The sequence below is a fragment of the Lampris incognitus genome, chromosome 10 (assembly GCF_029633865.1).
Source record: "Lampris incognitus isolate fLamInc1 chromosome 10, fLamInc1.hap2, whole genome shotgun sequence".
Taxonomy (NCBI): domain Eukaryota; kingdom Metazoa; phylum Chordata; class Actinopteri; order Lampriformes; family Lampridae; genus Lampris; species Lampris incognitus.
In genome coordinates this window covers 44,396,789-44,423,005 of record NC_079220.1, presented here as the reverse complement: position 1 = coordinate 44,423,005, position 26,217 = coordinate 44,396,789, and the positions used below count along the sequence as shown (strand labels likewise).

Below are 26,217 nucleotides of genomic sequence, written 5' to 3'. Positions count from 1 at the left end.
CGCCTCCGCAGCATGAGTTTGCTGCGAGGTTCCTGAAAGACATGCTGAACCTGACCACTCTGCCCAGAGTTGAGAGAGCTCATCGTGTGGGACGCGTGCGGAGCGGGGAGGAAGGGAACCGTCCCGCAGCCAGGCACTACCTGCTCTGCCTGCTGACCTTCAGGGAGAAGGAGGATATTCTGGAGAAGGCGCGGAAGATGGGTGTTCTTAAATACAAGGATGCACGGATTCACATCTTTCCGGATCTTTCAAGTTCACGTGCAGAAACGGGTCAAGTTCGATGAGGTTCGGAGGAGGCTGCGACAGGACCACCCCTCCTTCAGATACCACTACAACTTCAGTGCCGGTCTGGTCCTGCTCCCCAAACCCGGAGAGCGTCACGTCTTTGCCGACCCCAAGAAAGCCATGCGGTTTCTGGACGCCCTGGGTCCAGCCTGATCTTGGCGGCTAATCTCCGCTACTTGCTGCCACTGACCTTCGTTTGTGGACCTGGACTGACGTCTGATGCCGTTCACTAATGTGTAATTTTGCTGGGGTAGGTGCCCTGTTCTTGAGTTTGATGTCTGTGTGCTACTTGTGGTCGGCTAGACGGCTATATTTTTCGTTTCTATATTAGCCTATCTGGTCGCTTTTTTTTTTCACACAATAATCTGATCTAGGCCTAGCCTACATTATTGGACGCCAGTTTGGATAAGATCTATGCGCCATTTTAAGGCCGTCTTCAATGTCCTGAAGAAGTTGCCAGTTTAATAATATGTATTATACATATTATTATAGCCTACCTGGCTGTTTATTTATCTAGCCTAAGGTGTAGGGAGGTGAGGCTTTCTGTAATTCATTTCATAATACATTTATCATTAAGCTAATTTTGTTGAGTAGGCTTATGTGTTTTTGTTTTCCCCCTTCCGACTCAGCCATATATTAGGCTATAATTCAATATTGGTCGCACTCCCTCTGGCTGTAGGCCTACTTCTGAATGTTATTATTTCCTGTGTCCTACCATGGAAGTGTGGTTTGTGTGAAAGGCCAAACACTCATTACCGAGTAAGGTTAGGTCAGTGGCTTATTAGCCTAGACCTATCAATATTTTCGTAATAGGCCTACACTTTTCTCCGCCTCCGCCTGGGCTCTAGGCCTATAGCCTATGGTTTTACTTTTAAGGTCGATTGTTTTTGGGCTACTGTTCATTGTGGCCTAATTATCTACATATACTGTTTAGGCCTATCTTTTATGTTGTTTTTATAGTGTGGGGAGGTGAGGCTTTTTGCAATTATTATTTTTTATTTCATAATACAGTATGTGTTTTTTTTTTCTCCCCTCCCGACTCAGGCCTAGCCATATATTAGGCTATAATTCAATATTGGTCGCACTTCCTCTGGCTGTAGGCCTACGTCTGAATTTTATTGTCGATGGTTGTTTTTGGGCTACTGTTCGTTGTGGCCTAATTATCTACATATACTGCTTAGGCCTATCTTTTATGTTGTTTTTATAGTGTGGGGAGGTGAGGCTTTTTGCAATTATTATTTTTATTTCATAATACAGTATGTGTTTTTTTTTTCTCCCCTCCCGACTCAGGCCTAGCCATTAGGCTATAATTCAATATTGGTCGCACTCCCTCTGGCTGTAGGCCTACTTCTAATGTTATTGTCGATGGTTGTTTCTGGGCTACTGTTCGTAGTGGCCTAATTATCTTCATATACTGCTTATCTTTCATGTTGTTTCTTGAATATAATTCTGGTCGAATTTGCTGGATAGAAGCATTGCTTTGCATACCAGTCACAGCCTAGAGAAATGCAGGAACATCTCTATGCCTGTGTGCGCAATGGGGTTAATGTTATGTGGGTGGGTTTAGTTGGGGGTTTTTTTGTTACTGTTTTCATTGATGCATCTTTCACTCGGACGAATGCCAGGTTAGTGGTCTGTCTAGTCAGCTGTTTTTACACTCTCAGCCCATGGCGATTCTAACGCTTATTAGCCTTAATGCCAATGGTCTGAATCACCATAGCAAGCGTGTTGCACTGATGGAGGTGGTTCGTAAGAGGGGGGCAGACATCATCCTTTTACAAGAAACCCACAGATTATCCTCTGATGTGAACAGACTAGCTAATAAATATTTCAAGGTTGTGGCATCATCGTGCGCAAACAGTAGAACAAGAGGGGTAGCGATACTCTGCCGCCGCAGATTAAATATGGTTGTGCATGAGTGTTTCTCTGACGAGTCGGGTAGGATGACTTTGGTTAAGGTTTTTGTTGAAGGGCAGCGTATTGCTCTTGTATCTGCGTATGCTCCTAATGGCTGTGTCAAAGACTTTTTCAATCTACTTACTGTCACTATGTTAAAATATTCCGATTGTGCTTTCGTTGTGGGGGCTGATTTTAATGCGGTCATGAATAATGTGCTGGACAGGTCAGGGAGCAGTGCATCGCATGACCAAAAGGCGGCCTCTGATATGCTCGTAAGGTGGGCTGATGAGGTGGGTGTGATGGACCTTTGGAGAAGGTTTAATCCATCTGCTAAGGACTTTTTATTTTATTCAGCAAGGCATAAGTCCTTCTCGAGAATCGATTATTTTTTTGTTTCGCAGGGCTTATTCCAAAATATTGATAATGTTATACTTGTCCCCATGACCCTTGTCGATCACAAAGCAGTGTTAGCTAAGGCCTCTATCTGCCCTTCTTTAAACAAGGCCCCTCGCTGGCGCTTCAACACCTCCCTCCTGAATGATGAGTCATTTAAGACACAGTTTGTGGCTGCTATGAAAGACTTTTTAGTTATTAATGTCGAATCAGTTGGTGACCCAAGGATTCTTTGGAATGTGATTAAGGGTTTTATTTTGAATAATACTACAGTATATACTTCGACTCTAAGTAAGGCGAGGGCTAGGAAGCTTTGTGATCTTGAAAATAGGTTCATCGCTCTGGACGGTCAGTTACAGGCCAAATACAGTGACAGCACAGCCTTACAGCGCATTTTAGTTAAAAAAGAAATAAATTCTTTCCTTAAACGAAGAGCTGAATTCCAAATACACCGCACAAGGCAGTTTTATTATTTTAATGGGGCAAGGCCGATTCATCTGCTTGCCATGCGTTTGAAATCTAATGAACATTTTGTTGATATTTCTACTGTCAAGGATGCTGATGGCATAGTCAGATCTGATCCTGTGCAGGTGAACAAGGTATTCCAGTCCTTTTATGTAGACCTGTACGCCTCCGAGGTTACTCCAGATGCAGCCAAGCATAAAGATTTTCTAGACAATCTCGTACTACCTCGTCTCACAGAAGAGGAATCTGCCTCACTGAACTCTCCTGTCACTCTGGATGAGTTGAAGGAGGTGGTTAAGGCTATGCGCAGAGGCAAATCGCCTGGGTGTGATGGCATCCCCCCCGAATTCTATTTAACTTTTTGGGAAGTTCTGGGTCCACACCTTCTCAACATGATATTGTTTTCTATTGATGAAGGGTCTCTCGCAAGGGATGTGAATATTGCTATTATTTCATTATTATTGAAGAAAGGCAAAGATCCCACTGAATGTGGCAATTATAGACCTCTTTCTCTGCTCAATGCTGATGTTAAGATTTACGCTAAAACTTTAGCAGGCTGCCTCCAAAATTATATGCTTAAGTTAGTACACTGCGACCAGACTGGGTTTATCAGAACAAGGCTGGCCTCTGACAATGTCAGACGTTTGCTCCACATTATTGACAAAGCTTCTAGCATTAGAACGCCTGCTGCTGTGCTGTCACTTGATGCTCTTAAAGCTTTTGACCGCCTTGAGTGGTCTTTTCTCTGGTCTGTGCTGGCTGCCATGGGTATCGGTGATCCCTTTATTAATATGATCAGGGTGATGTATGCTAACCCTACTGCTAGAGTTCTTACCGGGAAGACTTCTTCACCCTTGTTTGATATAGCCAGGGGCTCCAGGCAGGGTTGTCCCCTTAGCCCCCTGCTGTTTGCGCTCTCACTGGAACCCCTAGCACAGACTATTAGGCAGTCTGATCTCGTTGCTCCCCTCCTGCTCAATGGTACCTCTCACCTTATTTCGTTATACGCGGACGATTGTCTCCTGTATGTAGCCGATGCCCCCAAATCAATTCCTCCTCTCCTGGATATTTTTGACCAATTTAGTTCCTTATCGGGTTACAGAATTAATTGGACCAAATCAGCGTTATTGCCCCTGAACGAGGCCATGCTTTCGGCCGTATTTCCCCCGCTTGTTCTGATTGTAAGCCACTTCAAATATTTAGGGATTGACATCTTTCCGTCTCTGACAGTCACAACAAAATCTAACTTCGACATGACCTTTAAGAAGGTCTCTGAGGACATGATTAGATGGGCTTCAATGCCCAATTCCATTTGTGCTAGGGTTTCCATCGTCAAGACGCATATATTGCCGCGGGTTAATTTTGTTAGCTCCCTGCTCCCTCTTCCGCCCTCTCCTCGGTACTGGGATAAACTCCATTCAGCGATTAACAAATTCGTCTGGAAGAACAAGCCTCCTCGCCTCAAACGCACGACCATGAATCGTAACAGATCAGATGTTGGCGTTGCGCTCCCTAACTTAAAGTATTACTGTTGGGCCTACACCTTGCGTTCACTTACAACCTGGCTCGATCCTGGTGCAGAGGTCGCGTGGAAATCTTTGGAAGAAAACTTGGTTCACCCCATACGACTAGCAGATTTACTGTTTTCTAATATTTCTACTGCCCAGTGTAGGAAACGATTTGGCCCCATCATATCACACCTGGTTGCGGTCTGGAGATCTGTGGAGTCGGCATGTAAGATCACCGCTAAGTGGAACGTTTGCTCTCCTATATTTTACAACCAAGGTCTCCTAGTTGATCATCTTCCTATCCCGCATAATAGCTGGTCCAGTAGGGGTGTACACTCTCTTGGTAATCTGTGTGATGACCGTGGTCTGCGTTCTTTTGAGGATCTCAGGAATCAATATGATTTACCGTCCTGGTCTTTTTTTTTCTATCTTCAGTTGAGGGCTTCCATGAAGGCTCACGGGGTGCCGTGGCTCTCTTCTCTCCCAGTGCATCCACTTTATAGAATAATTAGTGAAAAGGTTAGTACTAGGGGTTTAGTTTCTGTGCTGTATGGCTTTATCCTGGGAAGAACATACAAACCCCTTGCGCTGGACACAATTTGGAGAACAGATGTGCCAGATCTGGATACTGAGTTCTGTTGGGAGACGGTGTGGTCTAGTATTCTCTTAGCGTCTAGGAATCCAGATCATCAGCAGATACACTATAATTTTATACATCGGACATATCGCACCCCACGACAGAGGTTTTGTATGAAACTTGCTGATAGCCCAAACTGTACATTTTGTTCGCTGAATGTGGTTGGAACCTTCTTTCATATGGTCTGGGAATGTCCAAGGGTGAAAGGGTTTTGGGAAATGGTTGCTGATAAATTGTCCCAATTTTTGTCGATTACTGTACCCGCTGAGCCTGCGGTATTACTTCTCAATGACTTCTCTGCCCTACATGTACCACAAATCAAGCAGCGCATATTGCTTGCGGGACTCACAGCAGCCAAGAAGATGGTTGCTATGCGTTGGAAAGCTCCAGATGATTTGTCATCTCGTCATTGGTCCCTCTTATATCTGGACATTGTATATTTGGAGCTCTCGACAGCAAGGATCCATGGAGCAAGGGCTGGAACTATAGACATGTGGAATTCTGTGGCCGCTGAGTTGAAGAACTTTATTAACTGAACACTGATCGAGTACTGTATGCTGTTTCTTTTTTGCAATTTTTTCTGTAGTTTTTTTTTCTTTTCTTTTCCCTTTTTTTTCCTCATTTGTGGGTGGGTTTTTGTTTGTATTATTGTTCATTTGTGTGTCTTGTTTAAAACATGATTAAATAAAAAATATTTGATCACAAAAAAAAATATTTTGGCTGGTTGACTTAACTGATGGGTCTCAAAAGGTGAAAGTCAGTGGTGTTTTATCTGATGCCCTTTTATCTTCCACCATTTCTCACCAGGGGTGTGTCCTGTCACCACTTTTCTTTGTTTTATACACAAATGAGTTACAGTGTCATGAGGGCAGACACATCATCAAGTTCGCAGATGATTGCGCCATTGTGTCCCTGCTCAGTAATTATGAAAGTGACCGTGGTTCAGTGGTGGATGATTTTAGTGACTAGTGTAAGCGCTCCTTCTTGGGCATAAATGTATCCAAAACAAAGGAAACAATAATTGACTTTAGACAGAAGCTGTCTCCTATTCTTCCAGCTGTTATTCATGGGCAGGCTGTTGAAGTTTTCCCAACAATATAAGTATCTGGGGACAATAATTGACAAGTAAACTTTGAACCAAATACTTTTATTGGTGCAAAGGCCCATCAGTGCATGTATTTTTATTGGAAGCTCAAGTTTTAAAGAGGCCATATCATGCTTTTTGGGGGTTTCCCGTTCCTTTAGTTTGTCATATACCTGGGAGGTTCATGTAAAACATCCTGCAGAGTTACGAAGCCTGAAGTCCATGCAAAAGGGAGTTATACTCTCCAACAGAAAACACTGCCTGGAACGCCTCGTTTGTTGCCCAGCATTTTCTTGCGTTACTCATCTACACCACTATGTAACACATTTTCATAATCCCTGCCTAGTGGCTAGTTTGGCCCGCTCTCAAAACCAGCAAGAAGACGAGGCAGTGCTCACATGGAATGAGTGCTACCCCTCGGCAGGCTTCCATAAGTTGGCCAGTAAGAAGAAAGCAGTTGGCTTTAAGGGAGGGGAGCCTTAAAGAGACGGTTAAAACAAGCTAAAACGGCTTGTTTCAGACAGAGGCTGAACTGAGGGGCTGCATAAAGGGCCAGTATAAGATAAATAAGGATTTTTTTATTTTTAACTGAATCATGCAAAGCTACTCTAGTGGAGCCCCAGAATAAAAATATAGAGCTGGAATGAGCATGATATGGCCTCTTTAATGTTGACACCACTTTTATGAGAATGTTTACTCTTGTTTTATTGAGTCTTTTCTAACCTTTCATTTGCTGGTTTGGATCACTTACATTGGAAAAACAGGAACAGATTAGAAGGACTTGTTAAGATGTGCAGGAAAATGGCAGGCACAAATCTAAATCTCCCATGTGTACAAAGTCAGAGCCACAAAGAAGGCTCAGTCAATTTTTGCTGACCCTATTCACCTCTTGTTCAGTGAGCTCCGGTGCTTCCATCTGGTCGCCGATATAATCTGCCAAGATGCAGGAACAAAAGATGTAAGAATTCATTTGTCCCATCCACGGTGGTGTAGCGGTCTAAGCATCGGCTTTGTGTCGATGCAGTTGCCCACTGGGGACTGGGGTTCGCGCCCCGGTCTCGTCAGATCCAACTATGGCCGGACTCGACGAAACAGCGATATTGGCAACGCTGTCTTCGGGAGGGGAGCGGAGTCGGCTTGTGTTCGTCACATGAATGCGTCTCTGGGTGTGTCGGAAAAAACAGTGGTTCGGCCTGGAGTCGCCTTGTCACGAAAGTGGCGAGGCGTCTCCTTCAAGACTGCCGGCCGGGGGGGTGCAGTTGGCGAACGCACGTAGTACGAGGGTGGGTGTTTGAATTAAAATAGGGATCGATTGGCCACTAAATTGGGAGAAAAATCAGAAATAAATTTTAAAGAAATCATTTGTCCCTGCTTCTGTTGGCCTTTTGAATAATATTTTTTAATTTTGTGTTTCTTTGTGTGAATTGTTTGTGTGTTGATTGGTGTGTGTTGATCATTGATGTTGATGGTATTTACTGCTGGCTGTGCAACAAATTGCGCCTCGGGGATAATAAAGATTACCTTGACCTTAACCTTGATCCATCTTTGCAGCCATACTCAATCAATCAATCAATCAATCAAGTTGCATATTTTATAGCGCTTTTCATAATAATGAACCAAAGCATGTATAGTTGTTCTCCTGGCATTTTAATTGTGTGTGGTAACCTATGTTTTTCTGAGTCGTCAGATATTTAGTAAATAGTGTTATTTTGTTTTGTTTGTTCTTAATCTCCATACTTCAGCTGGCGTTATTTTCCTGCTAGAATATCCCTTCATTTCTAAAGAAGCCATGGAAAAAGTTTTGCTTTCTCTGTTCCTTTTTGCAGCTCCAGTTTTGTGCTCTCCACCTTCGGCTTCACGGCGGTGGCCTTTGTTACTGGATCTCTGGCACTGTGGGCTCCAGCGTTCCTCTTCAGAGCTGCCGTCTTTACTGGGGAGAAGACCCCCTGTGTCCAGGGGCCCTGCGACACATCAGACAGGTAGCCAAAATGTGTGCATGTGCATGTCCAGTACATCCCAACAAGTAGGCAGTGTGCCAAATGGCAGATAGTTTTGTTAAGACAGGCTTACTTTTTGTTTACCATACATTGTCATATTTGCACCATGTTAAAAGGATTTTAGACTGATTTCCAGATACTTACATAATGTGACACCGGGAACCACAATAACACCCAACCACCACATAGACCTGTGTGTCTGGCAAATGTTGACAAGGACATGAAAGTAGCAATATGCCTATAACCTCTCCCAACTCCTGTTCCCTAGTGGTGAGTCAGGTAAATGAAATCTGACTAACATGCAGACATACTACCTTAAATGTAGCTTACTACATTTCCTCATAAATATTACTAAAAAGGGACATTATTAGGGCACTGCTTGTATGTGAAGCAAAATCTAATTTACTTGGTACTTAATAGGCTTGGGTGATTGTACGAATATATTGGCAATTGGCTGAGCAGTTGATTCTTTTGGGCAGTTTTTTTTTTTGCGTGCGATTTTTGCCCTTTTGCTAATCTAATGGTCTGCTTCCTCAAGAATTCAACTTCGTAAATAATTAACCTGTAAAGCACAATTCAAAAGCTTGCACGAATAGGAACTGGCAGTTGGAGTTGGGCCATATGCACGTTCTTGTTGTACTGATTTCCAACGAGTCTTTCACAAAACAGGGCAGTGACTACATGACAATGAAGACATCTTTAGTTGTTGCAGTTCAATCAATTGGTGCTGAAAAGCAAGATCAATTCGTAAATCATATTTGAGAACTAGACCAAAAACTATATGCAGTTGTGCACCCTGATCATTTAATACCATTGTTATGTTATCCCACCGATTGTTGGGCTGACAATGGCCTTTGGGAAAATTTTGACATATCACCCAACCCAAGCACTTAAGAAAAATTCACTTACAGGTGATGATGAACTATGGAAACAGATTATGATAGACAGATTAAATGACCTTAACCTTGAGCCATCTTACAGCAATACCGTGGTTGGTATTAATAGTGGTTTCCTTGTTAATGAAACAAGTTGAGCCTCACATCCTTTGGTTATGCTTTGGATACAAATAAAAGTATATTCATGATCCAGCTAAACATTAGTCCCTTCAGCAAGAAACTACATCACCACTTTTCCTAAATTCGATGTATTGTATAAAAAGTCCTATTTTAAACCTTTTGAAGTGTCCACATGATGACAAAAAAATGTTTTTGCAGGGGCGCCCCGGTGCCTCACCTGGTAGAGCGCGTACCACATAAGGCTGAGTCCTTACCGCAGTGGCCAGGGTTCGAATCCTACCCGGGCCCTTTGCTGCATGTCATCTCCTCTCTCTCTCTCCTGCCTTTTTTGTCTCTCTCTCTCTTTCTTAACTGTCACTCTCCAATAAAGGCAGAAAATGGCAAAAAAAAGAAAGAAAACATTTTTTAAAAAAGTTTTGCAAGAAACATTGGTTCTCAAAGAACCAATGTTTTAGGACTTTTCTTTTTAAATTGGCGTTTTTTTTTTTTTTTTTTTTTCACTCTGTCGGTATAGCATGGTACTAATCATCACAGTCAGGAGCTTGACTTCACACTTTTTAACATACTAAAGATGGCCCATGGATGAAAGTGTTCACCTGACAGTGTGTCGGTGACAGTGTGCTGTGTCCTAGGCTTCCTGTATTGGTTATTCTCTCCTTTTAATTTCAGCCTGTATTTTGGCATTATCACCTGTGTCACGGGTGTTCTGGGCGTAGGCAGTGGTGTGGAGGCCAGCCGGAGGCTGAGAAAGAGGACCCCCAGGGCAGATCCCCTTGTGTGCGCTGCCGGCCTGCTCTTGTCAGCACCCTTCCTTTACCTGGCCATCGTCTTCGCCCAGGCCAGCACTGTTGCCACTTATGTGAGTTTGTGTTTATGTTTTTATATTTTTCTAAAGGCCAAAACACACTGGTGTGTTAGCACCAGCAGTTAGCACTCATCAAGAAGGATACGCCTATTCATTTCAGCATAAAATCCACACACCAGCGGCGTCTGGCCTCGAGTGGACACGTGTCTACCTAGAACACCACTCTATTCTCCAGCATTGAGGCTCCTACAGACTCCTATTTTCTTTGGGAAAACAGTGTGAAAGCAGTGGTTTTCATATCCGACATGTGTTGGCTGGCACTTCCTGTTTGTGCTACATACAGCACGTGACACAAGTCATGTGACTCAATGCTCTTCTTCTGTGCTGGTGTGTGTTCAGTTAAAAGCTTTTGGCCAACGCTCTTCTCCAGAGCAGCCAATAGCAGGTGCAGAACCAAAATGAACCTCCACTCACAGATCACATCACAAGCAACAAATGACAAATGATAAGAGACACAGGGATCAGTGACACCAAACAGATGAAAGACTGAACCAATATTCTTCTGCCCACTGAGAGTAGGATAAGCGGTTTGGATAATGGATGGATGGATGGATGATTAAACACGGCGAATGTTACTCTGCCTCTTTAAGCAAACTACACCATCTTGGAAAAAAGAGTTTAGGAATAGAATAAGAATAGATCACTGGTGCATCTGGGTAGCATGGCGGTTTATTCCGTTGCCTACCAAAACAGGGATCACCGGTTTGAACCTCCACGTTACCTCCGGCTTGGTCGGGTGTCCTTACAGACACAATTGGCCGTGTCTGCAGGTTGGAAGTCGAATGTGGGTCTGTGTCCTGGTTGCTGTGCTAGCGCCTCCTCTGGTCGGTCGGGGTGCCTGTTCAGGGAGGAGGGGGAACTGGGGGGAATAGAGTGATCCTCCCACATGCTACATCCTCCTGGTGAAACTCCTCACTGTCAGGTGAAAAGAAGCGGCTGGCGACTCCACATGTATCAGAGGAGGCATGTGGTAGTCTGCAGCCCTCCCCATATCAGCAGTGGGGGTGGTACGGCTACTGGGACAGCTAGGAAGAGTGGGATAATTGAAAAAATTCAATTAAAAAAAAAAGGGAGGGAAAAAAAGAATAGGTCGCGGTGCTGCTCAATGTGTGTCTATCTGAATGTTTTAATGGAATGCAAAACGAACTGTACAGGCGGTGCGAATGCATGAAAAGGCAATGGTAGGAGGCGAGTGGATGGAGTTAATGCGGTGAAACTTAGCGTGGGCGAAATGAGCGTTCGCTTGAGTTAAAACATTTTCGACCTGAGTGAATATTTCGCTTGGTGAAAGCCAATCCCCTTCAAATAGGGCTAGAAGCCACATCTACTTTACAGAAATCTTTTCAGTCAAGATGGAGGACAAGCTGATCATGTCTCCGGTTGGTATGCACCCGATGCAAAGCAAAATAGCGAACTGCGCAGACGTTATTTTGAGAGCACCGATCTTTGTTCCCCAAAAGTTTTATAATTAGTCCCTCTTATTATCAAAAATCTTATTTTTATATTGCCGTGTAATGATCAAACGCCAGCTTTTCATTTAACGTTTTTTCTGCCACTGTCTATAATGCCAAAACCCAACCAGACGAAAGCTAACAATTTTTTTACAGCAATATCCTCACATGATTACTGTGGTATTGTGAGCGAAGATGACATGGAAACCTCATGCTTGATGGTAACGCGTCCTCTACCTGATACTCCCACCAAAATTCTAGTCTCACTCAAGAAAGTGAGAGGTGAATACGTAGTGTCTAATTCCACCATACTTGCCTCTGTGAACAATCTTTCTGTTATGCTACAAGAGCTGAGCATGCAAATGAAAAGCAAGACGGCCGTGCTTGCAGAATTGACCAAAAGTGTGGAGTTTAATGCCAAAGAAATAAAAGACTGTAAATCTAAAATATTTAGTCTGGAAAAAGAGGTCACAAAAATCGAAAAAGAAAATGCCAATCTAAGAGAGAAAGAGTCGTGGAGCGTGAGCGTTATAAACGCCGCTGGAATTTGAAGCTATGCGGGCTCAAGGAGCAAGAAAATGAAAATATGAGAGAGAAGCTGGCACAGATTCTGATCAAGATCGCTCCACAATGGATTTACAAGATTGACATCATTGTTGACTCGATACATCGGCTGGGTGAAAAGGAGGAAGGCAGGCATCGCCATGTCATCATACAGTTCACCATGAGGCATTTCAGAGATGAGCTCTGGCGTCTGACCAAGGGCTCTGCGGTGTACAAGGAGTTGAAGTTAAGTTTTACAGAGCACATCCTGCCGGCGGACAGGGAGGCGAGAGCGGCAAAATGGCCATTAATCAAGCAAGCCAGAAAAGCAGGTCAGCGAGCATACTTCAGAGGACCGGCTGGCTGCATAAATGGTAAACGAATTGAGGTCACCTAATCACCTGTCATTTAAGTTAGTGACTCAAGTCACTTTATTGAACTAATACTTGAAAAAAAAATTTCATATGTAAGAGGGACATTTCAGTTGAATGTTTAAAATGGGAAATTGCCTTAAATGTTTTTTTTCCAAAGCAGCCCTTTTCCTGCTAGTTGTAAGTTGTTCTTTGATGTTCTATTTTAATTCAGACTTTTGTCTGTGAATGTTCTCATTCATCCAGGTCATGGTTATCCAAAGGAATTGAATTGAGTGCAACTGGACTTGGTATATATCCGTGAAGACGTTTCGCCTCTCATCCAAGAGGCTTCATCAGTTCGTGCCTTTCTGACTAGACCAAGCTAGTCTGACTGGCTGGTGATGAAACTCAGATATTTATCCTCTTTGGAGTCGTTATCAGAGCTATTGATGTCCATGGCTCTTTGTGAGCCGATGTTTAGCAACGCCCGACGTTATCAGAGGTATTGATATGCATGGCTCTTTTGTGTTCCGATGTTTAGCCACGCCCATCGTTATCAGAGCTATTGATGTGCATGACTCTTTGTGATACGATGTTAAGCAGCGACGGTCATTGGGGGTGTTAGTTTCGACTTCGTTAGTGTTCCATTCAGTGGTCATGAGTCGTTGGAGCCGTTAGTGACCGACTGTTGTTCTTGGAGGCTAGGCTTCTTGAGTCTCCTGGGTAGAGATGAAAGGACAGCATTGTAAGTGGGAGATAGGTGGTGTCGCAGACCTCCTCCTCTGTTGAGGGATGGTTTTTCCAGTTTCACATAGATGGCTTCCTTCACACCTCTTTCAAACCATCTATCTTCTCTGTCCAAAATGTGTACGTTGCTGTCCTTAAAGGAGTGTTTCTTCTCCTTTAGGTGTAGATAAACTGCTGAGTCTTGTCCTGAGGAGTTTGGCCTTCTGTGTTGGGCCATCCGTTTGTGTAGTAGTTGTTTGGTTTCTCCTATACAGGTCAGTCCAATCCTCACTGCATTTGACAGCATACACCAGATTGCTTTTTTGGGTGTATGGTACACAGTCTTTGGGATGAACCAGTCTTTGTCGGAGTGTGTTGCTGGGTTTGAAGTATACCGGGATGTAGTGTTTGTTAAAAATTCTCCTGAGTTTCTCAGGAGACCCCAGAAACATACGGGATGACTATGTTATTCCTTCTGTTCCTTTTCTCCTCATCGCTTACCCGGTTGGTCTTTTTGGAACGTGTTGCAGTTTTCATAAAGGTCCAACTGCGGTAGCCGCAGGTTTTTAAAGCTCCCTTCAGGTGTTTGTGTTCTTCCCGTTTGGCCTGAGTGCTGCTGGGCACATTGTCAGCTCTGTGTTGCAGAGTTCTGATGACGCTCAGTTTGTGTTCCAGAGGGTGGTGTGAGTCGAAAAGTAGATATTGGTCTGTGTGTGTAGGCTGTGTGTGTAAGCTCAAGAAGCTTAGCCTCCAAGAACAACAGTTGGTCACTTACGGCTCCAACGACTCATGACCACTGAATGGAGCACTAATGAAGTCGAAACTAACACCCCCAACGACCTTCGCTGCTTAATATTGGATCACAAAGAGCCATGCACATCAATAGCTCTGATAACGACTCCAAAGAGGATAAATATCTGAGTTTCATCACCAGCCAGTCAGACTAGCTTGGTCTAGTCAGAAAGGCACGAACTGATGAAGCCTGTTAGATGAGAGGCGAAACGTCTTCACAGATATATACCAAGTCCAGTTGCACTCAATTCAATTCCTTTGGATAATTCAGACTTTTGTTTCATTTTACTTAATGCCAGGGGTCTCAAAGATAGTATTAAACGAAAGGCATTCTTTCTTTTCTGTAAAAGCAAGAAACCGCACTGTGTTCTGCTACAAGAAACTCATTCTAATGAAACTGATGAAAAGTTCTGGACCAACCATTGGGGGGATAAGATTTTATTTTGTCATGGAACCAATTGCTCTGCAGGTACTGCTATCCTATTGAACAACTTCCGTGGGAAAATTATTACTCTGGCCAATCGATCCCTATTTTAGTTCAAACACCCACTCTCGTACTGCATGTGTTCACCAACTGCATCTCTCCGGCCGGCAGTCTCGAAGGGGACGCCTCGCCACTTTCGTGACAAGGTGAATCCAGGCCGAACCACTGCTTTTTCCGACACACAGACGCATTCATGTGACAAACACAAGCTGACTCCGCCCCCCTCCCGAAGACAGCGTTGCCAATTATTGCTGCTTCATTGAGTCCGGCCATAGTCGGATCTAACGAGACCAGGGCACGAACCCCGGTCCCCAGTGGTCAACTGCACTCACACAAAGCCGATGCTTAGACCGCTACACCAGCGTGGACCCAATAATATTATTAAGGATCTGAAACTGAGATACCCAACTGATAATATTATGTTAGGAGGGGACTTCAATATGGTGCATAGTGAGTGGTTGGGCCGCTCTCCCACAAAGTATCATAGCCATCAATATAATCCTCATTTGATTCATTTTTGTAGTAGCCACAATTTATTTGACCCATGGCGCTTGCACCCTGATTTAATAGAATTTTCTTGGCTTAAGCCAGATGGCTCAAGTAAATCTAGGATTGATTTTTGGCTCATTTTTGATTATATACAATAATTTGTTGCTGACTGTTTTATTTCTACCGCTGCCTTATCAGACCACTGATTTATTAGTTTAACGTTGAAACCTATTAATGCTTACAAGCGAAATAAGGGTTATTGGAAGTTTAATGCCAGCTTGTTACATTCTGAGGTCTACTGTCAGAGGGTTAAAAATATTATTACTCACATTTCTGAAGATAACAGCCTTTCTTCTTATATCTCTAAATGGGAATTTTTGAAGTTTAAAATAGGAAATTTTTCCATATCCTTTAGTAAACAACTGAAACATTCTGCCCAGTTAGAAGAGGCCCAATTGATGAGCGAAATATGTCTGTGCTGCAATAAACCCACAATTACTGATGCTGACAAAAGGAAATTACTTACACTACATACCAAACTGGATGATATTTACACAAAGAAAGCAAAGGGGGCTTTCATTAGAACTAAAGTAAAATGGATTGAGGAAGGAGAGAGAAATTCTTCTTATTTTTGCAGATCAGAGAAAACCCGCCAAGAAAAGAATTATATTGGAACATCGGTCATCAATAACAATGAATGCTCTGACCCAAAGAGGACAGCCTGTTTGGCTCAGAGCATTCATACTAAAAAAGAAACATATTCCTTTGTTAGTAATCTGTACTCTACTAAATTTTCACCTGATACAGCAGAAGTCTTTTTTGAAAAGTTTTCATTCCTCAAATAAATGAAGATTTCAGAAATGACTGTGAGGCACAGATCTCATATGAGGAGCTAGAGACAGCAATGCACTGCTTGACTCCTGACTGCTCTCGTGGCCCAGATGGCCTTACAGCAAATTTTTATAAACATTTTTGGGAACATATCAAAGTACTTTTATTTGAAACGCCAAAAGAAACTGTTGAAATTTTATTACTTCCACAGACTATGTGGCAAAATGTAATAGTTCTTATTCCAAAACCAGGTCCAAAACCAGGTAAAGATAAAAAAAAATGTTGGGTAATTGGCGACCAATAACGCTCCTCAACACTGATTGCAAGCTGCTCATGCACATATTTTCAAATCCTATCAAAAAAGGACTTTCTCAAATAGTAAGTGACATTCAGTCAGGATACATGAGAGGTAGATCAATACATAATAATGTGCGCCTAGTCCTAGACCTTCTTGAATATAGGAATTATATTGATGATGATGGCTTTATTCTCTTTCTTGATTTCTATAAAGCTTTTGATAGAGCATTCCTTTATCTTCATGGCATTGGAGCTCTGTGGTTTTGGAGAGAACTTCAGGAATGTAATCAAATCCTTTTATAATGGCACTAATAGCTCAATAACTTTATCAGGTGGTACTTCCCCTCGGTTTACAATTAACAGAGGTATAACACAAGGTTGCCCAGTATCTCCTTTACTCTTTTTAGTTGGAGCCGAAATGCTCTCGATTTTTAGCAAAAACTCTGATATTGAGCAGTTGAATGTATTTGAGAACCAAGTAACCATGTCAGCTGGCAGATGACACAACCTTGTTTTTGAAAAAGGTTGAGCAGGTTCCAAAGGCTATTCAAATTATAGATCTATTTTCTAAAGCATCTGGTTTACAATAGGTCTTTGACAGATGACGTCACGCACAAGCATGCTCTGAGTCAGCCACCACGTTTCTGGTATTTGGATTTCTGTGGTAAACGCTGTTCTGGTATTTCTGTGGTAAACGCTGTACTCTACTCGGAGCATTTTCCCCTCATTCGCTTTCTTTTTTATTGGTAAAATGGTAATGAAAGAAGACACACAACAGACACACACATCTGAGAATCCACGTTGAAAGGGTCATCGGAAATGTTTGTCAGAAGTATAAAATCTTAACAGGAACCATACCCATCAACATGATACTTCCATGTGAAGGTGAGGCAGTCACATTTTAGATAAGATTGTCACCGTCTGTTGTGCGCTGACAAACCAATGTCCAGCTGTAGTTTAAAAATGTGATGTGTGCTCATGTTAAGCTCAGCCCTTAGCTGCACCATTCAAATGAATGCAACTGTAATATCAATCAAACATGTACATATTCAAGTAAAGGATCTGAATACTTGCACCATTGTCACCAACAATAAAGTTGAATAAGTTGACTTTTCATAAATGTGTTCTTGACTCTTTCCTTGTTATCAACATTTTCACAGCCAAATGTAAGGAAACCAAATGTTATCCAAAGTGCATGTAATGAAGTTCATTTAATTATGTATTTACAAGTATCTGAAGTTCATCTGCACAATACAAACAAATAAGCACAGTACATGCTTCTGTAACATAAGCAGCGTAAACAAGTTTTTTCTAAATATCTAAGTATCTTTTGTCCTGTATGTGTCAGCAGATGTGTGTGTAAGAGAGACATAAGTAAAAGAAAGAGCATGTCTTCTTTGGTCAGTCAACTTGCAACAGAAGGCTAGTCCATATCTAAATAATGCAAAATAATACAGCAATACAGATAAAAGAAGACACACATCTAACCCTAAACCTCTGTGTCGGATATCCAGAGGAGTTGAATCAAGTGCAACTGGACTTGGTATATATCCGTGAAGACGTTTCGCCTCTCATCCAAGAGGCTTCCTCAGTTCGTGCCTTTCTGACTAGACCAAGCTAGTCTGACTGGCTGGTGATGAGACTCAGAATTTATCCTCTAGTAGTCGTTGTCAGAGCTATTGATATGCGTGGCTCTTTGTGATCCGATGTTTACCAACGCCCATCGCTAACAGAGCCATAGATATGAGTGGCTCTTTTGTGCACCAATGTTTGGCCGCGCCCGTCGTTATCGGAGCTATTGATATGCGTGGCTCTCCTGTGCTCCGATGTCCAGCTGCGCCCGTCACCATCGGAGCTATTAATTTGCATTTGTTTAGCAGCGACGGTCGTTGGGGGTGTTAATTTCGACTTCATTATTCAGTGGTCATGAGAGTCGTTGGAGCCGTTAGTGACCGACTGTTGTTCTTGGAGGCTAGGCTTCTTGAGTCTCCTGGGTAGAGATGAAAGGACGGCATTGTAAGTGGGAGATAGGTGGTGTCGCAGACCTCCTCCTCTGTTGAGGGATGGTTTTTCCAGTTTCACATAGATGGCTTCCTTCACCCCTCTTTCAAATCATCTATCTTCTCCGTCCAATTGTGTATGTTGCTGTCCTCGAAAGAGTGTGTCTTCTCCTTTAGGTGTAGATAGACTGCTGAGTCTTGTCCTGAGGAGTTTGGCCTTCTGTGTTGGGCCATCCGTTTGTGTAGTGGTTGTTTGGTTTCTCCTATGTATAGGTCAGTGCAATCCTCACTCCATTGTACGGCATACACCAGATTGCTTTTCTGGGTGTGTGGTACATGGTTTTTGGGATGAACCAGTCTTTGTCGGAGTGTGTTGCTGGGTTTGAAGTATACCGGGATGCGGTGTTTGTTGAAAATTCTCCTGAGTTTCTTGGAGACCCCAGAAACATACGGGATGACTGTGCTATTCCTTCTGTTCCTTTTCTCCTCGTCGCTCACCTGGTTGGTCTTTTTGGAACGTGTTGCAGTTTACACAAAGGTCCAACTGGGGTAGCCGCAGGTTTTTAAAGCTCCCCTCAGGTGTTTGTGTTCTTCTCGTCGGGCCTGAGTGCTGCTGGGCACATTGTCAGCTCTGTGTTGCAAAGTTCTGATGACGCTCAGTTTATGTTCCAGCGGGTGGTGTGAGTCGAAAAGTAGATATTGGTCTGTGTGTGTAGGTTTCCGGTAAACCCCAATGTGGAGGCTCCTGTCTTCCCCAATGTGGACGTCACAGTCCAAGAAGGGCAAACTGTTGTTCTTTACGTCTTCCCTTGTGAACATAATGTTCTTGTCCACTGAGTTGATGTGTTTGGTAAACGCTTGCACCTCTTTTGTTTGGATTTTGACCCATGTGTCGTCCACATATCTGAACCAGTGCTCGGAGGTGTTCCTCTGAAGGAGTTCAGGGCCCTGTGTTCTACCTCTTCCATATATAAGTTGGCCTCAGTGGGCAATACTGGTGAGCCCGTTGCACAGCCGTGTTTCTGTCTGTAAAACTGGCCCCTGAATTTGAAATATGTAGTGTTCAGGCAAAAGTCCAGTAGTTGGCAAATCTGGTCTGGGCTGAGGTTGGTCCTATTGTGGAGAGTGTCGTCCCGTAGCAAACGTTGCCTCACAGTTTCCAAAGCCTCCATGGTTGGGATGCAGGTGAATAACAAGGTCACGTCGTAGGATACCATGGTTTCATCCGGTTCCAGTTTTACGCCTTGGACCTTGTCCACGAAGTCAATGGAGTTTTGGATATGGTGAGGTGTTTCACCCACTAAAGGCGTCAAGATGTTGGCTATATGTTTGGCAATGTTGTACGTGACCGAGTTTATGCTGCTGACGATGGGCCTGAGGGGGGTTCCATCTTTATGGATCTTAGGGAGTCCATATATGCATGGAATGTTATCTTCTGGGTAGAGACGGAGATATTGTATCCAGTCAATGGTTCCTCCTTTCTGTAGTTTCTGTAGGTACTCTATTATATCCTCAACACAACAGACTACCACGCTATGATCACGGCATTACTCAGCGACGCCCACACCTATGAACCTCTGAGACGCGATCCTACTAGTGGTTACAAGAGGAGAATAATAGAGTACCTACAGAAACTACAGAAAGGAGGAACCATTGATCGGATACAATACCACCGTCTACCCACAAGATAACATTCCATGCATACATGACCCTCCCTCCCTAAAGTTTCGCCCTTGATAACACTAAATGTGTAATACGGTTGTAATATCTTACATTTAATGGGAAGAAAATGGAAGTTAAGGGTACTATGCTAAGCACAAGTTTCCTTGATGATTTAGAGCTAACGTTAGCTTACCTTTGCTGTCAGGACTGTGTTGTCACAGTGATTCGGTCGAAATATAAACAGTTCCTGCATACAGCCATTGGTGAAATGTCCGTGGGCCTCAAGGGATTTGTAATTTCGGAACTGTTCACAGGTATAAGCACTTACATCGTAAACAAGATAGTTGGTGATATCAAGGTACGAGGTTGGAGGTGGGCAGGTTGTATGGATCAGTGCAATTGACTACAATTTCTCCAAATAACGGTCCCTGGCATCCTTGCTAAGTTTGTCTCGGTATGGTATCCCCTCTGTTTTTTTATGCATCTCCATGGCTACTTTGAAAGTGATTTTATTTGCTGCTACCTGTCTCCCTGTTAGCTATTTCTACACCACTGGTAATACCAGGAAAATGGCAGCTGGGAGACGTCACAGTCAACAAACATACGTAACTGTCAAAGACTGATTGAACTTGAAAAAAATGTGAATTACTAGCTATACATAACTGCCACTTTCTGGCAACATATGGTATCCCCATTAAAAATTCAATTAAATACTTAGGCGTGCATATTACAAAGGAGACTGAATTAAGTGAAACTTTGAATATATGGAACAAAATGGATTAATGTAAATTAGGATTAGATAGATGGTTGAACAGAGATCTTCCTATTTTTGGTCGCATATACATAACAAAAACGGAAAGTCTATCAAGGTGCATTTATCTAGCATATTCTCTTTCCATATCTAACAAAGTAATAAAGACCATTAACAAATTAAACTTTGACTACATTTGGAAAAGAAAATCTCATTATTTAAAAAAAGCAACCATGGTAAAAAATTATGGAGAGGGCGGTCTACAGGGTATTGACTTTGATGTTATGAATGGAACTCTAAAGATTAAATGGTTATGTTCCTTTCTTGTAAACAACAACAGCTTTTGGTATTGTGTTCTCAGGGAAGTTTTTACAAAGATTGGTGGAATTGAATTTCTTTCACGATGTGACTTTTCTGTTCTAAAATGACCTATAAAATTATTCCCATTCCATTCACAAGTACTGTTATATTGGAAACTACTGTACAAACACAATTTCACGCCACATGAAGTTCCCTTCTGCAATTTCAGATTCATTCTTTTTAGAAATAGGTCTTTATTTTTCAATGAATGGATGGAGAAAGATGTTTGGTCTGTCACCCATTTATTAGATGAATCTGGGAATGTCTTACCCTTTGAGGAATTCTGTTTAAGATTCAATTTCCAGTGCAACCGTAATCAATACAACAAGGTTATTAAAAGTATACCAACTTCTTTTATTTTGGTGGCTAAAAATATTCTACCTCATATAGTTAGTTGCCGCCCCTCATCCCCCTTCTCTGATGATTGATAGACATGATTTCTCAGGTAAAATGTTGCTAAATAAAGTGATACGTGGTTTCTTCATGAACGATTTATATCCTATGCAATATAGCAGGAACTCAGCTTCTCATATTTTTAGTCAACCTACTTTAAAGATATTACGCAATACCATCTTAGAATTACCTTTACCTCCGGAAGCAAAAGCGCTACACTTTAAAGTATTTAATGATATATGTCCCTCGGGAGAACTACTTCGACAAAGATTCAACTTTGATCAAAATAACTATATTCTGTAATGAAGAATTAGAGACCACAGATCACTTATTTTTCTTTTGTCTTTATAGCAATACTGGTGTGAAATGTATGATTGACTTGAACCAAGAATCTTTTCTCTTTCCCAGTTTAACAGAAATGAGATTACATTTGGAATTATAATGGAAAATAAGAAAATTGAACTTTTGTTAAGTACTTTATTTATTTTAGGTAAATGTTTTATTCATAAATGTAAATGCATTAAGACACAACCCTTATTGGTGGTCTTTAAAGGAGAACTAAAACTGTAGTCCTCACTAAAATTGATGGAACAGAAAGTTGCAAAGAAATTAATGAATATTATTGATGCCTTACAATTATTAGAACGGACCCCTTAGCTTATTTTTTGTTTTTTGTTTACTTCTTATTTTGCTTAGGTTGTAATTGTTTGCACTGTGTGCTCAGTTCTCTTGTACATGATGTATCATTTGGGAAAAAAATAAAATTATTTGGGGGAAAAAAAAAGATACTATGCACCTAAACTGACCGCCGATGGAGGGTCCGGTGGGAGCCACAGCACTGACTGTCGCTGATCCACAATCACAAGATATGTTGGCAAGATAGCTTATGATGAACTTATTACTTTTTAGTAGTGATGTGTTGGTCGCCAACGAGTCGGCTGCGGCTCCTTTAAGTGAACAATGGAAGCCGGCTCCCATTGAACCATTTTTTTTTTCTTTCTTTTTTTGTACATTCATCCATCCATCCATCCATCCATTATCCAAACTGCTTATCCTGCTCTCAGGGTTGTGGGGGATTTTTGCGTTCGGTTAAAATGCATAGTAACTCAATGCTGCAAAATGCTTTTCTAAAGTAAACTTATGCCATATTCCCACGTCGCTTCATAATTTTCCAAATGGAATGTTGTTGTTTTTTTTTATCTTGATTCTGCGTTTTTCGAGATGCAGCGTTTTTTTGTTTTGAATAACAGATCTAATTTGTGGTTTAAAAAGTGGCAAAAGATAAGCATTTCTTTTTCCATTCTGAGGCAGGTGGTGGTTGTGGGGTCCTGGTAAAGTGCTTAAAGCTACAAATAGCTATAATCTACTTTGCAACTTTAAAAAGTAATGATATGTAATGAAAAGGAGATGAGATGTAATGTGCGATGATTCTTCCTCTATTTCCTTCAGGTCTTCATTTTTCTGGGAGAGACATTCCTGTCTATGAACTGGGCCATAGTAGCTGACATCCTACTGGTGAGGAATCTCTCTGTCTGTCTCTCTTCATTATCACTTTCATTTTAATTGTGAAGTTGTATATTTTCATGCTGATTGACTTTTGAAATGCTTTAAAAGTCTTAAAATTTACCTTCATGAAACACAAGACTACCCTGCTCTCTCATTCTCAGTTTCATTATTTCATTTCAGTCTTCTTCTTACATTTGTTTCATATTGTCTTTTTCTTTTGTTGGACCAAATGGAATATTTCAGCATGTGGGCTAAGAGCTTCAGAAAGCTTTTTATTTCTTCTAAAGTTTTGTATTCAGTCATGACCAACAGACCCACACTGTTTATCTTTTCCCAATCATCTGTTCCCTCCCAGTACGTGGTGGTCCCCACTCGCCGTGCTACAGCCGAGGCCTTCCAGATCGTTCTCTCTCATCTGCTAGGAGATGCAGGAAGTCCGTACCTCATAGGAGTGGTATGTTGTTTCCAAACATGCACATATAGGCACTGTTTTTCTGTTCCTTATCAGAATCAGATACACTTTGAGGAGTGCCATAAAGGTACGGGTATTGTTCTTGTTCACATTTTCAGCAGTGTAGTGTTTCAGTGATAGCAGCATCTTTACATACAGTGTAGAGAAACTGTGTGGGACACCACACAGTAGGATATATATGTCCATCTAGAAACTGAAACTTGAGATGAAGACATTATGGATATCAATTTTAATAGGGTTGGGAACAGAAATGCGATAAATCAGCAATATTGTAAACTGGCTTTAGAAATTACTAGATAAAATATGCTAATTAAGCTCTGGGAAATGAAAACAGACAGTCATTACTAGACAGTATGAATTCAGTCATAGAGGAAAGAGAGATGTCTTTGGTACAGGAGTCCAGTACACCATTGAATTTAATGGGTAAAGAGTGGGTTAATAATTTAATCGAGTGGGAATCTGACATGAGCCAATGCCCAAACTGGTCAGGTTTGACTAACGCTGATAAGTTTGTCTGTACTACCAGATACACTGTCAGAGAGCCGGCCATGTATGGTGGACCAAACAATTCAAACACTTAGCCAAGATTGACACCACCTATCTAGCTGCCCTGTGCTATCCAGTCAAGCTGCATCAACTAGATGAAATCACATGCTGTTCAACTGTACAGCTGCAGTATCAAGTTGTGTTGTGGTACCACTCAGATGTGTTGCACATGCTATCCAGGATAGGTCACATGCACTGACAAGGCTGGTTGCGCACTGACCAGGCTGGTTGCACATGCTATTGAGTTGGGTCATGCCTGCTGACCAATTTCACATCGTACGCTACCCAGCTGGATAGCTCACATTGCCCCAATTCAACATCTTGTGCTAACCAGTCGGATAGCATAGATTGGGCAGAATTTCACTAATGAATATAAAATAAATAAATATGAGCATATTACCATTGTCACTGTGAGCAGACTGATGTTGGCATTCAACTCAAAGCATGACTTTGCCTAAGTACAACCTCACAAAGCCTCTAGCGCAGTGTTTCCCGACTGGGGGTATGCGTACCCCTAGTGGTAAATGGGTGGTCCCCAACGGGTACGTGAAAAGATTTTAAAAATTACAGAAAATAAAATTAAAAATGCACAGGAAAACTGTAACCGAATAATGTATAATCTGTAATAATGTAACCACAATTGGGACAATTAAAATTAAGTAATAATTTGCTTGCTGTATCAATATTGGCTATACTTTTTCATAATGCATGACAGTTTCCCACTGGACGTTGTCCGTCGTCACTCCGCTCACGAGCACATACTGGCGCTCTGTTTTTCTTGCTAGCTAGCAAAACATCAAGCCTCTTTCAAAGTTTCAGATAACGTTATGGATAAATGGCTGAGTCGAGTGGGTTCATCCAGCAACAACAGAACAGCTGATATTACTGAATCTGGAGAACCCGTTCAGAAGAAAAAGAAAACGGAGAAGGTAAAGCATCGTCAGTTTGGTGAACAATATGTGCTCTCTGGATGTACTGCCACAACTACAGAACCGCCGCAGCCAATGTGTTTCCTCTGTGGCGACGTGCTTTCGAATAATAGCATGAAACTGTCCCATTTACTTCGCCACCTCAGTACTAAAAATAGTACTGAGGTGGCGAGAAATAACATTCCGCAATACTAAATCTATTGATCCCCTCCAACTCTCTGATCTGCTCTCCACTGCTCTCCCCCTGGAACCAGCCTCTGCCTCACCTGATGATCTCACGAATCACCTCAGCGCCACTGTGTCTTCGTCTCTCAACACACTGGCCCCTCTCAAAACAAAAAAAGTCTCCTTCAACACCTCTGCACCCTTGTTCACACCTGAGCTCCGCACAATCAAACAGACTGCCCGCCAAGTGGAACGACTCGTCAAGAAAACATTTCTCACTGTACATCAAGAAGCCCTCCACCTCTGCCTACAAAGATGCCCTCACCGCCGCCAAGTCTACCTATTTTTCCACCATCATTAATGATTCCAACTGTAACCCCTGCACCCTCTTCTCCACTGTGAACAACCTCCTCAAGCCCCGTGCCGATGCCCTCTCCAACTCTACTCCTGCACAATGCAACTCATTTCTCCAATTTTTTGCAGACAAAATCACCGCTATCAACAAATCACTGTCCCCTGCATCTGACTCGGCAGCACCTACTCTGACCCCTCTTCTCTCCATTCCTCTTGACCTCCCTACCCCTCCCCCTGATCGCCGCCTCCCCCGGTTTGTTCCAGTTGCCCCTACCACTATCTCTGAACTCATCAGCTCATCAAAATCCACAGCCTGCCCTTGATCCCCTTCCCACCCCCCTACTGAAGAAATGCCTCCCTGCCCTATGCTCCTACCTCACCAACCTTTTCAACTCCTCACTGTCCCATAGAATTGTTCCCTCTGCCTACAAAACTGCCGCCGTCACCCCAATTTTCAAGAAACCCGGTCTTGATCCATCCTGCCTCAACCACTACCGGCCAATCTCCATCCTCCCCTTCCTCTCAAAAACCCTGGAACTCATTGTCACCACACAACTCCAAACCTACCTACACTCCAACAACCTACTTGAACCCCTCCAGTCCGGTTTTCGCCCACTCCACAGCACTGAAACTGCACTCCTTAAAGTACTTAATGACCTCCTCACCTCTGCTGATATTGGAGCCCTTAACATCCTCATCCTCCTCGACCTGAGTGCAGCCTTCGATACTGTGAGCCACAACATCCTGCTCACCAAATTGAAAGATGTCGGTATTGAAGGCACTGTACTCAGCTGGCTCCAGTCCTACCTCTACAACAGGTCGCACTTCATCTCACTTCACAACCACTCCTCTGTTCAATCGACAGTCACACAAGGTGTTCCCCAAGGTTCTGTACTCAGCCCACTCTTTTTCATCATCTACAGCCTCCCTCTTGGTCAGATTCTCTGCCATTTCAACTTGGACT

At 42.6% G+C, this 26,217-nt stretch overlaps 1 protein-coding gene across 1 annotated transcript in view; it reads left to right on the top strand.

Annotated features, from left to right (window-relative positions):
- The window catches only part of spns1 (SPNS lysolipid transporter 1, lysophospholipid), a 76,430-nt gene that overhangs the window by 38,728 nt on the left and 11,485 nt on the right, over positions 1-26,217 (top strand). Inside the window, exons 8-11 of the mRNA XM_056287360.1 lie at positions 8,098-8,250; positions 9,954-10,143; positions 22,731-22,796; positions 23,143-23,241. Of these exons, the coding sequence (XP_056143335.1) occupies positions 8,098-8,250; positions 9,954-10,143; positions 22,731-22,796; positions 23,143-23,241 (508 nt within the window). The remainder of the gene's footprint in view (positions 1-8,097; positions 8,251-9,953; positions 10,144-22,730; positions 22,797-23,142; positions 23,242-26,217) is intronic.